The 19,013-nt window shown below is 36.9% G+C and overlaps 1 protein-coding gene across 1 annotated transcript in view; it reads left to right on the top strand.

The window, feature by feature from the left end:
- PQBP1 (poly-glutamine tract binding protein 1) overlaps window positions 1-19,013 on the top strand; it is a 65,059-nt gene that overhangs the window by 33,016 nt on the left and 13,030 nt on the right. The window contains exon 4 of the mRNA XM_083117368.1: window positions 15,669-15,852. Within this exon, the coding sequence (XP_082973494.1) occupies window positions 15,669-15,852 (184 nt within the window). The remainder of the gene's footprint in view (window positions 1-15,668; window positions 15,853-19,013) is intronic.

Below are 19,013 nucleotides of genomic sequence, written 5' to 3'. Positions count from 1 at the left end.
ACACTAGATGACTGTAAGATGGTGAGTGACACTTCAGATACAAGATCTATGTGAGACTCAAACCACTCCAGCTAGTTCTCTTTCAGCCAGCTCATCAAGGACTTCAACGTCTCAGCTGAGGAGACAACAAAGCTTCAAACTCCAATCGACTGATAATGGTTATAGGGTTAAATAATGATTCTACATTAGGGGTATTCTGCATGCTCATGCACTCCAATACAGCAAGGCCAGCAGTGCTGTCTGCGCCACAGCATTACATTTGCAAAATACTTGTTTTTAACTGTTAATTTCTCATTTTTTATTCCCTATTACATACAAAAAACTAACCTTTCTATTGTTTTCATTGATAAATTTAAAATATTTTCTTGCATGTGGGCATTGATTTAATAACATAGCCAGATGTCGGGTGCACTTGGTACAGCCCTCTGACATGACCAACGTTGCCAGTACAACTCAGAATTTCGAAAAAAGAAACATACATTTTTTTACTGATGAGCCATAATTAACCTTATAAAATCGTCTGTAGTGCATAAAATAGAAGGGTCGTTCAAGGTTGACCGGAACTTTTATTTCTTATATATATACATACATAGAAGCACCAAACTATGTCAGGTTTTCAAAGTATTCCCCCTGAACACCCAGACACCGTTGCCATCGTTGTGGAAGTTCCTTGATGCCTTTGGCGTAGAAAGAAGTAGGTTGGGGTCGTAACCACCGCAGGACAGCGGTCTTGAGTTCCTCATCTGTCTGGAAGTGCATCAAACCCAAATGCTCCCAATCAAGTGGAAATCACTGGGGGCTAAATCTGGACTCTAAGGACTGTGTGGTAAAACCTCCCAGTGCAAGTTGGTCAGTGTTGTATGAGTCAAATGGGCTGTGTGTGGCCTGGCATTGTCATGGAGAAGAATGACATGTGTTTCGACAACATTACAGGTCTTTTCTTCCAAACGGCCCAACGTACAGCACCGTGAAGCAGTGTTGAGTAATACTGGGAATTAATTATGGTACCCTTCTCCAAAAAATCCACATGGATAACACCTTTCTTGTTCCAGAAGACAGTTCCCAAAATCTTACCGATTCAAAAATCCGTGCAGTTCATTTGCTACGAACTCCCGCCCTTCACTGAACTGTTGACACCATCCGTACACTCTTGCCGGTGACAGTGTTTGTTCATCATACTGTGCTTGCAGTCTACGCCAAATTTCAGCAGGTTTCACCTTCTCCTTCACGAGAAATTTTATTATACACTGCTGTTCCACAGCAACAGATACACTACTTGCCGCCATGTTCGCTGCAACTGCTGCGCATGCACGAAACACGTCATGCCTTGTGCTAGTTACTCGCGAAGGAATACATTACGTCACTCGCACGTTTCATCATGATCCGGCTATTCATCGATTTTTTACGTACGAAAATCCCGGTCAACCTTGAACGACCCTTGTACATAAAAAATTATTGTTCTCATATCAGTTCAATAAATATCCATACAGACCATCGATACAAATTGAAATTTTTTACAAGTGACTCCACAGCTGTCTTTTATCCTTGTTTATTTTCACTTTGTACATTAACTTTTTTACATCTTACTAACTTTTTCTGCCTATCGAGTATTCATGTAGAGCATGATTTGTTTAATGTTAATACCCAGTGTAAGTTTCATGTCTCTAATCATTACGTTGTCCAACTGTTGTTCGCTGTGATCCAGATTGGAACAGAGGAAGTTGGAAGTGGAGAGAGGAGCAAAATGAAAGATGGTTTACTCCACTCAGGAGTGTAGTGATATCTTGGGATGCTCCGATCCGGATCCAAGTAGAGGAAGTTGGAAAATTTCTCACTCCGCTCCAGAGTTGCTCAAAGCTTAGATAATATGAGTATATACAAAAACTAATGATCAATGTGCCTGAGTCTGTAAGCAGGGTTGGCCCACGTGGGCCTACCCCAGTTTTCCCCATGTAGGTTTTTTTCAGAAAAACCCACCTCGAAAAAAACACCAAAAAACCCAGTCAAAAGTTTTTTTTTTTTTTTTTTTTCAGAAAAATGTTGCAAATTATTGCTTTAAATACTTGTGAGGTTCTAGGATTGTCAAAATATTTTGGAAAACTTGTAAACTAAAGGCTTATCAGCTTATAACACTAAAAATAGTGAATATAGTGCAAGTCATAGTGGGTTTTTCAGGCTGTTTTCGTCAAATCATGCTAGAAATGAAATTTTAACGCAAATATAAAGATTATATACCCAAGAAACAAAAATGAAAAAGTATCAGAAATTTTTAGATAAAACATTTACATTTATTGATGCAGCATACTTGAACAAAGCTTATAATTTTGAAATGTGGTAGCACTTTGGTTATCAGTCACTTCCTTATGTGGGGGGGGGGGGGACACCATAGTGGCACATCATAGTTTCACCTGTGATGATCAATTGATACAATATATTTGTGCATGTTTAAACATTACAAGCCAGAATTGATTACATTTTATTGAAATGTTGTTAATTCTGACATAATTAAATTGGAACACTCTTTAAATGATTTTTGTCATTTTTCATCCTAATGGGTTGCTTGTCTATGCAGTAAAATGTTATTTATGTCTGGTTAGAAGCTCTATACCCATGTAAGTTGTGCATCTTCATAATTACCACAATTTCAGCTTTGTGCACGAAAATTGAAAGAGCATTATGTATTTGCTCTATAATTTGAGAATAAAATTATCAAAATATAGTGCATGATTTAGGAGGAGCATGAGTTAGGGTGGATGGGCAGAGAGGAATAAGTCATCTATTTAATGACCATGGTAACTGTTATAAATTTAGAATCATTTAGGTAAAATTATTTCTGCAGCTAAAAAACTTGTGAACAAAATTGAACAATTTTTTCAAGATTGTGGATGAAAACTTATTTTCTGCATGTAGACTCTATACTATGCTCTACGATGTTTTTTTTTTTTTCAAAACCATCTAGAATACATTTTCAGAGTATAAGGAATTGAACTGAGTCATTTTAGAGATTTCATTGGTCCGCAATTGTTCAGTAAAACTTTTAAAATAATATTTCATAGCTTAGGAGAGAAGTGGTGGTACAAGGTAAAATCCCACACATTCTGTTTTTGTTAACCACCATAAATGCAAAGCTTTTGAGTTGCAATTTTTATAGTTGCAAGATAACTTGAAGGATTAGTCTCACTTTGTATTTGAGAAAAATTGGTCATCATGTTTAAAGATAGTAGACGACAGACTGGTTTAACATGTCTTGTGAGAACTTTAAATTATGCTCATATTTGACTAAAGTCCATTTTTTTCCACTACGAAGTGGATGTAAACAAAAGCACGTGTTCTAGAGAAAGCCAGTGCAGCCCTATTGGTGGATTCTGGCAGTAGTCCCTCAGCAGACCTTTTGCACCCTGATATTTGGTCTAGGAATTAATTTGTGCGGTTGTTACGCACACATTGAAGCTGTAGTTCAAATACAAAATACATAAATACCTTAAGAAAAATATTGTCCATCGCGAGCCACCACTTTCGCCCATCTGTCAGGCAAGTTACGGATTCCGTGGCGAAAGAAGTCCTCATCCTTTGAAGCGATCCAGTCAGAGACCCATTTTTCGATATCTTCTGAAGAAGTGAACCGCTGTCCAATCAAATCGTTATTCATGCAATCGAACAAGTAGTAGTCCGAAGGAGCAACGTCTGGTGAATACGGCGGGTGGGGTAAAACTTCCCATCCGACATTTTCTAAATAGGTTTTGACTGGTTTTGCGACATGTGGGCGAGCGTTATCATGTTGAAAAAAAAGTTTATCATGTCTGTTCTCCCATTCTGGTCATTTCCTGGTCAGAGCTTGCTTCAAACACATTAATTGTCGTCGATAACATTCTCCATTAATAGTTTCACCCGGTTGCAGCAGCTCATAGTACATCACACCTTTCATATCCCACCATATGCACAGCATAACCTTTGCACAGTGAATATCTTGTTTCGGTTGTGATGGACCTGGTTCACCTGGCTTCACCAGGCCTTTTACGTTTCGGGTTCTCGTAATGGATCCACTTCTCATCGCCAGAAACAATGCGATGCAAAAACCCCTTTCTTTTCGTCTTTGAAGCAGCAATCGCAAATGGTTTTTCGTCTTTCAACGTCTTTCAATTCATGTGGAACCCAATGTGACATCTTTTGAATCATTCCCATGGCTTTGAGGCATTTGGAAACTGTTGTTTGATCAACGCCTAATGCTTCTGCAAGTTCTTCCTGCATTTGACACGAATCCTGATTGAGCAATGCTCTCAATTCTACGTCTTCAAATTTTTTTGGCTGTCCAGGTCGCTCTTGGTCTTCCAGGCCAAAATCACCACTTCTAAACCATGCAAACCACTTCTGACACATTCGCTCAGCTAGCGCATGGTCACCATACACTTCCACCAAAATACGATGACTTTCGGTAGCACTTTTCTGCATGTTAAAGTAATGAAGCAGAACACCCCGCAAAATCACTTTATCTGGCACGAACTGCACCGTGTTCAGTTGACTACAAAATGCTGTTGTTGACCTGTCAATCAACTGCCCTATACTACGAACGATGCTCGCTGACAGGAGTTTTCAATGCATGTGTGGATACATGGAACTGTGGGACGATACGCTCGTTACGCCATCTCTTGTCCAGGTGCACGAATTAATTCCTAGACCAAATAGATAGTCCATTTAATTCCGTCTTGAAGCTAGAGTAATACAGCATTGTATGCTGTTCAAAGCATTTACTAGCCTTATCCTTGCTTATGAATTCATAACCATTCTTTAGTAAAGCACCTATGGTGACATTCACTCATTCAAATTAACGAAATTCCTGCTACTTTTCCGTCACTCGGTGTTGTTCAGTGTTGCAAATTCGCAATATTAAGTTAAGTCTATAATCTTGAAACACCAGACTAGACAGAATCAGAAAACATGATTTAGTCTGACAGTGACTGACATTGAAATCTCTAGATTACACACATGTTGATGTATATACCACAAACACGCACACACTACTTTCAACTTCATGCATTTTATCTAGAATGGTAAAATCAACACACTGTAAAAGATTGTTGGGAAACCTTTGAGAAAGCCAAAGTGCTTGGTGCAAATACAACCAGTGATGCTTAAAATTGTACGGAATGTTACTTTAGCATTTATTAAATGATCCACCTATGCTTCCTTTCCTTTACTTCTCACATAAAACATGCTCAGATTTCAGGAACCTGAATTCCCCCCAGCTTGTCAAAGAAAAATGCCTGATGCTGCACTGGCAACTGCTTCCAAGAAGGAATTTGTAGAGGGCGGGGACACAAGCTTTTGGAGTTACAGATGGGCAAACTGTGCAATTCAGTGTTGCTACCTGACCTTTATAGAAATATCGTTACAATCGGTAATATTCCAAAGCTGTTATCGTATCTAATTGCTATATAGCCAACTTCGCAACTACAAAGTTTTATTAATGTTCCAACACGCGTGTACATAATAAGACCTTCAAATTTCTTGTATCTAATTCATAAGGGAAAAAATAACATAGTTTGAGACACTACTTCTCGTGGTCAAGAATCTTCCGAAACACCGTTACCCTCAAGCACACGGCTATTTATAGCTTTCCTCCCCTCGACCCTGCAAAACCTGCCCTCCTCTCTGTTGCCGTGTGGTGGTTCTTGAGATTTTGCGTAGTGTTTATAGGTTGTAAGTATTATTGAATGTTGATGTGGCTTCAACAGCAAGTGTTACAAAACATCTACATTTGAAACCTTGAACAAGTGGCGATACCAAAATTGCAGTGAATCCAGAGTATTGTGTTGAATTGTTAACTTCTGAAAAGGTGTCTTAAAAAGAAGCGTTTATGCGGTCCGCAAGGAAATTCAGCCGAACAAAAACACGGATAGCACATTTTAGCCAATTTTGTACTTGCTGCCGTCAGCACGAAAGTGGATGTTGTTTTTTTGTTTCATGGATATGAGTTTGTCTACACTGGTTAAATTATTGCATGATTCATTTGGTTTATTTTACTTCGCATTTCTGCCACACTTGGCTAATCGCAAGGATGAGGATGAGTGATGATATGGTGAAATTGATGAAATAACACTCAAAAAGAACATCTATGCCCAGGCCAAGATTCAAACTCGGGACTCCTGGCATCGTAGCGCACAGTGATAACCACTCCCCCACAATGGCCAGCTGTGTGAATTATTCTTACATGGTATATTACCATTGAACTGACATCGTTGGTGTTTACCTCTATTTTATTATATTTTCTTCATCTCTCATATTTACAACAGTGTTCATTTTAGAAACTAATATTTGCACATTTTTAAAAGTCACTCTAGTTTCGAAATGTTGTGGAAAATACCGACACTGAAGCTAACACGTGCGCTGAAAGGGAGGGGCAAGTGCTGGCAAATAGAAAGTGGGCACCACGTGCATTAATACAAATTTCGGTAACTTATTGGCCACACCTACTTCATTTTAAAGCTGGAAACAGAATAGGTTATATTTTCGTAGATTAAGAAACACAAGTCTCAGCAATGTTATGGCATCACTTGAGTTTTAAGTTTTTATTAAAAACTCTGTGATGTAGTGTGTGTTTTAGGAAGGTTGGGGGTAAGTCACCAATTTTGAGACCATAATAACTGCAGCAAATTGAGAGGTTTTTAGCTGAAATTAATCACAACTAGATACACCTCGGGAACGATTCTGTTTTGGATTTGTATTTGTTAAAAGTATTTCAAGATTGTAAGATTGTAAGATTCAAATCTCTGCATGAACTACATTTTTGGAGATTAAGAAAATATATTTTTAGGGCTTTGTTTAAGCTATAATTTGACAATACATGTTTTGAAATATAGTGCATGTTTGGGGGATCATTGTGGACCAAATTGGAGGTCACCAATGTTTTGACCATGGGAATTGCCATTCTCATAGCAACCTGATATTTTGGAAGATGTATAAGCAGTGCTCGAAAAATCTTCTTCAGAGCTAGGTGCCAGCTCTGAAAGTCAGGTGCAGGAAACCACCTACTAGCAATTGTGCATACTATAAAAAGGTGAGCCAGCCCTAGTGGCAGAGTGGTTAGCACATCGCGCTACAATGCCAGGGTTCCCAGGTTTGAATCCCGGCCTGAGCATGGATGTTTGTGAGTGTTCATTCATCATATCATCACTCATCCCCATCTTCACAAATAAGTCAAAAGTGGCAAAAAAGAAAGCAAAGTAAAATAAAGCAAACCAATCAATCTATAAGAAGCTGAGCATCACTGTATTCAAAACATCGCTAAATCATGTAAGAAAGCGGGAAATGGGGAAGGTTGGAGGACAAAGAGTAAGAAATTGTTATTTATACTAAAATGTTCACAATCTTCATAAAAAAATCATTTGCTAACTTACGCTGTACTTCAATTTTAACTTGGAATTTTCAGAATTTTGTACATGCAAACTTTAAAAATGGCAATATTATAGCAAAAGATCAGTTGCCAGGCTGAAATTTTTAGTCGCCATGGCGATCTGGCAACCGGGATTTTTCGAGCCCTGTGTATAAGTTATTCCATTTGGATGAAATCAGCCAGACAATTAAATACGGAAAACTTATAATTTGGCATGGTTAATGCATGGAGGAGGTATTTTTGCTTGAAACATCCAGAAAAATAATGGGAAAACACAACTGTGATAAGCTGAACAAACATAGTATTTTTGGATTATTTAGTGATCTATGGCATATGAAATAAATTAGATAGAAATGTGTTTGTAGTTGTAGCATAATTGATTCCAACATATGAACAACACTGCATTCGCAAAATAATTTGTTTCATAAACTGAAGTTCAGAATGGTTTTGATTGATTTGCTTTATTTTACTTCACTTTTTGTTCCACTTTTGGGTAACTTGTGAAGATGGGGATGAGTGATGATATGATGAAATTGATGAATAGACACTCACAAAGATCCATGCCTAGGCTGGGATTCGAACCCAGGACCCCTGGCATAGTAGTGCGATGTACTAACCACTCTGCCACGGGAGCCGGCGATGATCAGAATGCAATATTCACTAATAGTATTAACTAAAAATGTGCTTGAAAAGACATATACTTTAACATGCCTAAATTTGAGTATCATTATGTAGGAAGGAGGTAGCAAACCTGATTGATAAAATGAAGTCTGTACAAAGTTACAGTTATTGCTTTTTTTTTCTGGGAAGAAAGGTTCAGGCACTATTCAAGTTGATATGTTATGTTACCGTGTTGTTTGTTAATGTGTTCATCATAGCAACTACTCAAAATTGTGTTATGTTCATAAACGATGATGCATCCAAGCACGCACTCACACATGCATGCATATGCATTTCTCTTGCATCTCTCTATTTCCTGTGAATGGTTGGAAGCTAACTCCAATTTAACTTGGCTGGTAACCCGATAACACTTGTTCGAATCATGTCACCAGGAAAGCTACAACTCCTATTTTACTCCTCTTTTCTGTCACATTTGGCTAATCGCAAAGATGAGAACGAGTGATGATGTGATGAAATTGCTGAAGAGAGACAAGGAATACCCATGCCCAGGCTGGGATTCGAACCCAGGACTTCTGGGATCGTAGGCATTTCTCTTGTTAAAATAAAATGTTATTAGTCCTCACCTATATTAAGGTGCCAGTTCGGAATGCCATTGTTGACTATAAAAAAAGACACTGCTCATAACATATCTGCCCCCCCCCCCCCCCCTGCTAGTCTGATTGTTGGATACACCAAAGTATGTGGCTCTTCTGGGAATGCAACCCTGAAAACTGATCACAAAGCAACAGCATTAACTATTACAACCTCCATGAAGAGTAGAATCAAACTGTTGGACGAATATTTCAGAACAGAATATGTTAACAGAAATGTTAAATAGCTTTTGATTCAGTCAACTATTCCCTGTCACAGATATCTCTGGAGGAAGGGTGTGCATAGCATCAAAGGGGAGGAAATAATGGGCAGAGCAAAGCAGTATACGCTGCTGTGAAGGCTGGTAACTGCAGTTGCTTACCTTCCTCCAGGCAATCCATTTCTCTCTCCTGTGTTCATTGGTGGAGTCATCTCACGTTACTACTTGCACAGAGACTTGTTTTCGTTCACTTGCTCCAGAGATAATTGAGATAGGGTATAAGGCAATACAAATAGAATGTTACAATACATTACTACTAGGGGAAAAATGTTTTTCATTTTTAAAATATATATTTTTGAACATAACCTGAAAAAAAACAACAGTTTTGTCTGGGTTTTATCTGAAAAAAACCTGGTCAAAATGCCAACCCTGTCTGTAAGTAGTTTTGTTTATGGAATCTTTATGGCATAATTTGAACACCACCTGTTCAAGAAAAATATTGTTGTTGTCATTATTGTTATTATAAAACTGATTATTATTATTACTAATACTATCCATATTATTATTACCATTCTCAGTATCACTTTTACTACTACTACTGGGAACAATGTATTTAAATAGCATGCTGGTGCCATAGTTGCCATATCTAACTTTTTTTTTTTACACTGGTTATGTATGAAAGTTTAATGTAATTGGAAATTGAGGTTTCAGTTTTTGAATTTCTAAAGTTGAAAATCTGAATCCTACTTATTTTTGTTACCGGAAACACAGCCAAATAAGAAGTTTTTACTAATTGGAAATTCAGGGTTGTCGTATCTTAACTTTTTTAAATTCTGAAACTAGAAAGTTGAAAATCATTATGCTGGATATTAAAGCTACCATGGATATAACTAAATAGAGATGTTTTAGATAACCGAAAATGCAGGGTTGTCATATTTTGTTTAATTTTTGAAGGCATAAAGTCGAAAATCGGTATGTTGTTTATATGTACTTTGAATACAGCTGAATAGGAAAATTTCAGTAGTATGAAATACAGGGTTGTCATATTGATTTTTTAAATTGAAAGTGAAAATTGATATTTAATGGTTATTTATGTTACTGCGAAAAGAACAAAATAGGGGAGGTAGAATAGACTGAGATGTTGGGTTGCCATATTTAACATTTAAAATTTTTGAGCAGAAACCTGGAAATCTGCATGGTGATTACTTATGCTAATGTGCCTATAAGAAAATTGGAAAATTTTGGAAAAGCGGCAAATGCAAAATTGCTATATTTAATGTCAGAGTCCAGAAAGCCAGAAAAGGTACATGTATGAAGTAGAATATTTTTTATTGAGTATGTTGCACACACAAACTGAAAGCAAGTTTTCAGTAATGAACAATATTTAACCAGCAGTTAAGTCAAAACAAAATGTGCAAACCTTAAGACATGTGATAATCACAATATGTAATATGGATTACTTGCATGGGGGCCTATGTCCTGAATTGTATGGATTCATTCTGAAAAACAGAATTTTGATGTGAGCAATACATACATGCCTCCCCGATGGCATTTGATTTGATTTTTGTTATTTACGACCACTTTACTGCTATTTTAGTAATCATCCCAATGATGCGGATGAGCAATCATATGATAAAATTGATGAGGTGATACTCACAAAGAACATACATTCCCAGGCTGGGGTTCAAACCAGGGACCCCTGACATCATAGCATGCTGTGCCCTGATTATATAGTGGTAATGTCATCGCCTTGTAATCAAGGGGTCCCAGGTTTGATACCTGGCGGAAGCTCATAGTTGTTCGGATCCCATTTTAAACTGTAGCTCCAGTCCCAATTAGCCTTACTGTGCATAAAGTAGACTTAAAACACCAAATCAATTAAACCCAATAGCTTACTGTTACATTTTAAGTTCACCATGAGTTCACATTGAAAGGCATTGATTCAACGTGTGTTGAATATATAATTGCAATGGATAATTTAGATTAATTATTAAGCAAATGGAAATTAATAATTATTTTTAACAATAAGAGAATTCTAATTTTTTTACCGACTTCTCTAGGATTTCTTTAAGAGGGGACTGGAGTTTGGCGAAGGGCGCCGCGAAAAGCGCTCAAATTTAACATGGGTTTTTACACATTAAGTAAGATATAATGTTGTAGGGCACTTATTTGAAGAAAAGCACACAGTGCATGCTTTAACATCTAGTTAACCTTCTGAAAAATGATAAAATTAGATACTCTAAATGTGTGAATATGTCGTAATTCCTTGCATATTTTTTAAAATTCGTATAAGGTAGTAGGTAAATAAACACAAAATTGAGAAACGATTTCTGGAAATTGCAATCGAAAAATGCAATGATGAATCATATGAAGGAAATGCTCGATGCATCGTGCAAGCATCTAATGTAGGGTTTTCTTTCAAAGTACGCTACTACATCAGCAGGTGTCCATTTATAAAAGTGATGTTATTTCCTTACTGATATCACTGCAGCGGCAGAAGAATTGCATGTGGACTGAATTCAGCGAACTGCCACCAGATGTCTCCCTCTGATTTTCGAAAACCGCCTAAGGCATTTACATCCCTTCCCTTCTCCAGATCTCGGACCCTGGCCACTGCCTGCCTGCTGACCATATTAAATCTATTGGCGTCAACCTTTTCACCCTTTGGAAGGCAAAGACGGAACACTTTCCTTCCAGTCCAGTCAGAGAAGTTGAAAACTGGTTTTCTCTATTTGTTGACTTTGTTATAATTGCAGATAGCAATTTCTTTTTAGCCAAATAGGCTATTATTGGTTGTGCAATTTATTATTTTTTAGACCGTCACGCGTGTTTCTATGAAGAAATTTATAGAAACCATGTGTTCTATTACATTAACGTAATATTATTTTTGTGTATAACTGTAATTGTTGAAAGAACTGTATGTTGAAAAGAGTACAGTAAACCCTCGTTAACACAAACTCGCTTAAGACGAACACTCGGTTAACATGAACAAAATGTTGGTCCTAGCAGGGATGTATTATATCTTATAGAAAGTTTTATCGGTTAATGCGAATTTCAGTTAGCACGAATTACGAACTGCTTTTTAGTCCATTGCGTCTTTATATCACATTTAACATGAACTTTCAAAGTTTTTTCTCTGTCGTTCCTCTGCTAGGTATGTAAGAAATCGCTCAACAATCTCTATCATCTTGTCAAGAATCAACTTATACAGTATTGTAACCAACAGATTCAGATCAACAATGTGTTCAAATGTGTTTTTTTTTCTATTCTTTAAAACATAGCCTGTACGAGTAACATCAAGATTGGTATAATAAATTGTTAGAAAAATTGTTGTTAACATGCATCAAAATTATAATTATTCAGTTCACTGATAACCGAGATGATCATATCAAAATTTGTATTTAGACTAAAAGAAATCTCTCTGCGAGTCATATTATGAATTTTTGATGCACGTTAATTACTGTAATGAATGATAAACTGATGAAACAAAGGCCACAATGAACACCCGAATTCTACCAGAGGCTTCGCAACACATTACAGTAAATACTATTCACAGGGCTGGGCAATTTTTGTGCCTGTGTAATTTCCAAAGGAAAATACACAATTGAAGAGAAATTTATGGTGGCATCAGCCTCGGACCATGAAATTATGCGTCTATGTCAAAACGAAATTTTTGTCATTCAAAATGTTCTCAACACGATGTATTGTGGTCATTGAATTGAATTGATGTTTTTAGTCCAGTTTATGCACATATAGGCCAATCGAGACTGGGCCTAAAATTTAAAGTGGGATCCGAACCATTATGTGCCTTCACCAGGTATTGAACCGGGGACCCCTTGATTACAAGGCAACGACGTTACAACTACACCATATTATATAGGGATACACTGTTTCCAGTTTTTGCTAATTTTTTACCAATTCAATATCCAGTCCCAGTGCGGACTAGATTCTTAGTGACTACAATTCACAACTTACAACAGTTTTAGTGTGTTGGTAGGGGTATAACTTTACGTGAAGTAATTTAATTTTTTTAGAGTACATAGTTTAGAAGGGGCAAATTGGCCAAATTGAAATTTTGTTGCAACGGTATTGATAGTAAATTTATAACTTTTGAGCTGCAATTCTTATAACCATTACATACCCTTCTTGACTGATTGGATACTGCATTTCAGCAAAAATCAGGTTTCAGGATGGTAGAAAATAAATAGATTTTCAATGTTTTTTTTTAGCAGTTAGATATGTTTGAATATTGATCCAAATTTCCACTTCAGTCTATTTTAATACGACAGACCTACTCTAATCAGAATTCGGAAAATACGCTTGGTGCGGTTGATACACTGGAGAGATAATCATAGTGGCAATGGAGAGAAACACCTCATCCCATTTTGTCAAGAGTTTGGTCTTTCGCCACTGCCGAAATCTGGACAGGGGCCGTTGAATGAATGGAGGGGAAATATGATCCTTTCCTTGCCTGCGCTCGGGTTGTTGCAGGGCAGAGATGGAGGACGGGGAGAGGGTAACACAGGACAAGGCTGATGTGGCTTTCTTTCTTTCTTTCTTTCTTTCCTTCCGAAGGAGCTGTATTTACCAAATATTCTGTTAGGTGGCTTGTTGTCGAGTCTGAGACAGCAAAGCACAAACCTTACCAACATCCAGTCCATTCTTAACATTAAGGATTATCAGAAATATGTGAATGAAGGGAAGCAAAGTTAATAGAACACATGAACAGGAAAAGATAAATTAAAATTTGTACTTAGTTATAGGGACAATGATCATTGTTGATTAGAATTGCACATAGAAATAACTTCATTGAAGTGCTTGGTTTTGTTTTACATACATTGTTGTCTATTTCTGAACCTTTCCATTCCTACTTGAACAGGTATAAATGAAAACTCTGCATGATTTCCTTCATTTAATTATTTTTGCTATAGGCCTTCCCATGGTTTCCAATGCTTTGTATGTCTGCAACTAAATATTAAAGATTTTTTTATTGTTCTTGCATATTGTTTGCAATAATTCTAAGCATCTTGTAATTCCATTAACTGAGACTGATTTGGAATGATTTCTGCATCCGTTTTAACAATTTTTTAAATGTCCATATATATCACTGTTCACAAGCACACACAACATGTACATAATGATATAAAAGAACACAGTTTTTTAATGCTTCTTGTTATGACAGTAAAGAGAAGAACAACACGAAAAAGTTTAAAAGGGAACATAGTAGCATAATTGTAACACAATTGGCAACACTGTATCTATCTCGAGAAGTCTACAATCTGTCTGTCATGTGCGGTTGAGAAGTGTGATGTGCAGTGCACATGCCTATAACTGCGAAGATTGCAACTACGAAAGCAAATAGATACTATGCACCAGTTTCATCCATCTGCCCTCTTGTTGATTGCACTGACATCAGTCACCTTCAAGGAACATAAAATATGAAACAAAATGGGGCAGTCATATGAGGGAGGTAGGTTAACGGACAACTCTGCCACGCAGGAAAACTGATTGCAGGGACTGAGTCATATCCCATTAAACACATAACATTCCAACTCTTATGTCTAGATTCATATATTTACTATTTAATTCATTATTTAACTGACATCAAATGAAGAATTCACATACAGCTTCCTCTATTGCTTTACCAATGTTTAATGTGCATGATTATTTGATTTATTTTACTCTGCTTTTCTGACAATAACCATGAGGATGAGGATGAATGATGATATGATGAAATTGATGAAGGGACACAAAGAACTTCCATGCCCAATCCAGGATTCAAACCCCCAGATCCCTGGCATCTTAGCATGCTGTGCTGACCACCCTGTCGCGAACATGCTGTGCTGACCACCCTGTCGCGAACATGCTGTGCTGACCACCCCATTGCGAAGGCTGGCGCTAATGTACATGAATATCATTCAGAGTTAGCCATTTGGAATAATTGCTGTAGTCATGTAGTGCACAAAAATGTGTAGTTTCAGCATTTTTGATATCATTAAAACTATTTACTGCCAATGTATATTACTCATATTTTACCAGAATTTGCAAATTTACTGCAGGAACATTTGCAGATAAGGCTAATGCCATTTATTGTTCATATCTATCATAGTTATTCAGAAACACATGAATGTCAGTTTCTGTGCATCTCACTAATTCCCATGATATGCTTGATTCTGTTTACTGTACATTCCTATTATTCATTGTTGCATTACAGCATTCGTATATAAAAATAACTATCTCTCCGGATCAGAGCATGCATGTCAAAACCACTCCACTCCAGAGCGAAGTGCTGTTGTATAAAGCTCCACTCCGGATATGAGGGACCACTTAAAAAATACAATTGCTCCGCTTTTGATCACTTCGATACATGTAGATAAAAACCTAACCACTCCGCTCCAGATTGGAGTGTTTCAGTACCACGCTCTGCTCCAGATCGAATCACGCATTTCAAAATACTGTGCTTAACCACTCAATTCCAGATCAGAGTGCTGTTGTACCATGCTTTGCTCCAGAGCAAAGAGTGGAGTGGAGTGGAGTTGAAGCGACATTCTGGAGTCCCTCCAGAGAGATCCTTTAGTACCACTCAGACTCTGCTCCAAAACCCTGAACAAAATTTTGATTTTCTGCTTACTACAAATTGTGTACAAATTCTAAATCCCGCACCGTTTAGCTATAAATTAAAAGTTTGATGATGCATAATGTATAGAGATATAAAACAGTAGCTTGTTTTATTGTTATTCCCTTCAATGAATTTGGTTGGTAAGTAAAGATTTGCATTGTGAAATGTGTAATTTATTCTTTGTTTAGTGGACGACATTACTATTGGGACATAGAAACTGATGAAGTTTCATGGTTGCCACCGGGTCATCCTCGTGCAAAAATAACTTTAGCTGCTGCTCACTTTAGGGAAGAAATACATATAGCTGGAATTGATGAAGATGAAGATGACGATGATGATGACAGACTAAGTGATGACGAATCAGAATCTGATGTAAGTAGTTAATCAAAATATCTGTTTACTTGTAACTACTTTGTTACCTACATGTACAGGGTGATCCACATAAAACTAATACATTTCCTTGTCATTTTTTTTCCAACAGGATTATATTGTATGATCCATGTACAGGATCATACATGTCTTAACAGGTCTTTTTTTAGCAATACATTATATTTCAAGAACAGATTTAGCCTTTTCCAGAGTAATACACATCTGCCGAGATGTAAACTATGGATGAATATTACGAACTATTCATGCTAATGGAGCCTCCATATTCTTTATTTGTATATATATACATGTTGGACGAGGAATATATTACGGATCCTACTTATATTTTCACACATGATCTATTGGGGTTATAATTATATTAGCAACAATAGCAACAGCATTTGTTACTATCCAGGAATTCCTTTAATTCTGGGAATTATGCATGAATTCTGCTTGAATTTTTCTCCGTAGATGTGAAATTTTTACTTTGATCCAAATCCTGTTTAATTTATGCGTATTTATTAATGCTCTGAGACATTTTTGTCACAGTTTAGCTTTCACTTTTATCAAGGCAGGAAAAGGAAAGAAATCTGCGTGGAAAATAAAACATAACTCTATCAATCCGTTTGCTTTTGTCATTTGCAGACAGACTGGAGATTATTGTAAGATATCTTGAAGTTGATTAGGTAAATTTGAAATTCTTGTACAATTAACAATTTTTTTGTAACTATATCTGATAACATTTGTGACATGTGTCTGTAGATTTCCATTTTGCATACTCAGACTAGAAATACATCTACAGACACAAGTCACAAATGCTATCGAATATATATACACAAATGAAGGAGACAGTAAACACATACTACATGAAAATAAATAGTTTGATATTTCGTGGGGTTACCGCATTTTCAGTTGATAAGAAAGAGGTGCACAGATTAACGTAGTAAGAATACTAACGGTACAATGTTGCCTGAAAAAGTTAGTAAATAGGTAACAAAAGGAAAGTCATTTCACCAGTGTTTACTGCATGGTGGGTGGGTGGTTTCGGGAAGAGGAGAAAGGGTTATTGGTTGGCTAGGGTGAGTCCGGGGGGTATAGTGGCATGCATGCCTGATATATAGGCCCTTCCGCATCGCCTGCGAAAAGACTTGTCTGTGTGTGTGTGGGGGTGAGGGGTAAAAGATGGATAATGGCAACATGGAAACAGTTGTTGAAGGTGGTATTATGGCTGTTGGTGTGGATGGCAACTGTGAAATCAGAGTTTTTGGTGGAGAAACGGTGATTATTGATCCTTAGGTTCAAGTGGGTGGAGGTTTCGCCCAGGTAGAAGTTGCGGCAGATTTGGCAGATGAGGGTGTAAATCAGGTTGGATGAGTGTCAGCTGCCCTTTGGGGTGAAGGGAGAAATCACCTGTGGCTGTGGGGATCAGGAGGGTGGGGGAGGTGAGGAGTAGACCTTGGACTTTTAGGTTCCAAAAAATGTGCTTTCAGGTTCCTAAAATAGGCTCTAAAAATCCTAAAACAGGTTCTAAGAACCTTAAATTAGGCCCAAAAAATCCTGAAATAGGTTGAAAAAAGACTTAATTTGGTACAAAATTCCTGAAAAATTCTGAATAGATACAATCGTTAAAAACAAAATTTCACAAGAACCGTAATAACAAAATATTAATTTTCTAAACAAATTTTCATTTCTTTATATCATTTTCAAAATTATCTACAAATTATTATAATACTCTACTTGTGCTGTTACAAAAAGTTACTTGTTGATAATGAAAAATGAATTACGTATGTATAATTTGCTGCACAATATCAGTGTACTCACTTGGAATTCCAGGAATTGCACGTGAATTATTGGCTCCTAAAATTATGCGTGAATTATTGGCTCTGGAAATTGTTCATGAATTGTGGCAAAACATGAAAAATGGTATAACCGGAAGTTTTCTCTTTTCCAATTTTTCTCCGTAGATGTGAAAAATTGGGACATTTATTAATCCAAATCCCATTAAATTTATACATGTTTATAAATGCCCTGAGGCAAGTTTCTCTTAGTTTAGGTTTTATTTGATTTCTTTAGGAAGAAAATGAAAGCTACATGGAAAAGAGGACAACATTTTCTCAATCCGTTTACTTTGTTAGTGCCTCTTGCAGAACAATCTATCTGACAGACGGAAGATTATTACAAAATAATGTATCTTGAAGTTGATTAGGTAAATTTTTTTGTACATTGGAATCATACAAACCCTTTACATTGATAATATTTTTGTGTGTGGAAGGGAGGGTGCGAGTTGGTAATAACGTAAGGTTGGAATAGAGAAAACATCTGCTTGTATCCTTTAATTTTTAGAAAGTTCACCTTGAAAACAAAGAATTATACTTGAATTTTATCATGGTTCTAGTGACCACCATGAATCTTTTTGTGTTATCCACACTCAAACTCCACCTTTTTTCTGTGAGGATCATTTTATGTGCTGAGAATTATCTTTCAATAGAAACATAGTCAGTAGTGCAATTGTAATCAACGGGTTCCTGGTTCGATACCCGGTGGAGGCACATAGTGGTTCGGATCCCACTTTAAACTGTAGGTCCAGTCCCGATTAGCTTTATTGTGCATAAAGTGGACTTAAAACACCAAATCAATAAATCAACCAATCAAAGCAAATTTGAATGCTGAAACATTACTTCGCAAGGCGTGAATGCCAAAAAAGACCAAACTGACACGAGAGTGAGCAAGGCCGCACAGATCAGAAATTTGCACTTGGGACTGTGCAGGCAGTAGAGATGACTGGTTGCTAAAACTGAGAAGGGGTGGGGGTCAAGAACAGTTTACTTTATCTTAGTAGGCAAGGCTTAGCATTAAATGTCTATAGTACAGGGGTAAAAAGTAGAGGGAAACTGTCCCCTTTCGCCGCCACTGTCTGCAGGTAACAGTGACATCAGACATTTTTTTTTGTTTTGTTTAAAGCTTTGATAAACATCATATACTTGGAGGGAGGGAAATCGACAGAAAACATGTTTCAAACACGCCAGTCATTGAATAATTTCGCCACCAAACCTAGTAAATACCTCTGTGAGATATAAAAATTCTGTAAAACCTAAAAAATATAAAAACCCATAAAGAGGTTTAATTTAGGCACATAAACCTAAAAAAGGTTCTAACAAGCAAAATAG

Source organism: Lepisma saccharinum, chromosome 2 (assembly GCF_977018435.1).
Source record: "Lepisma saccharinum chromosome 2, izLepSacc3.1, whole genome shotgun sequence".
Lineage (NCBI taxonomy): Eukaryota > Metazoa > Arthropoda > Insecta > Zygentoma > Lepismatidae > Lepisma > Lepisma saccharinum.
Note: the sequence above shows the minus strand (reverse complement) of the source record. Positions and strands in the feature narration are given on the sequence as shown.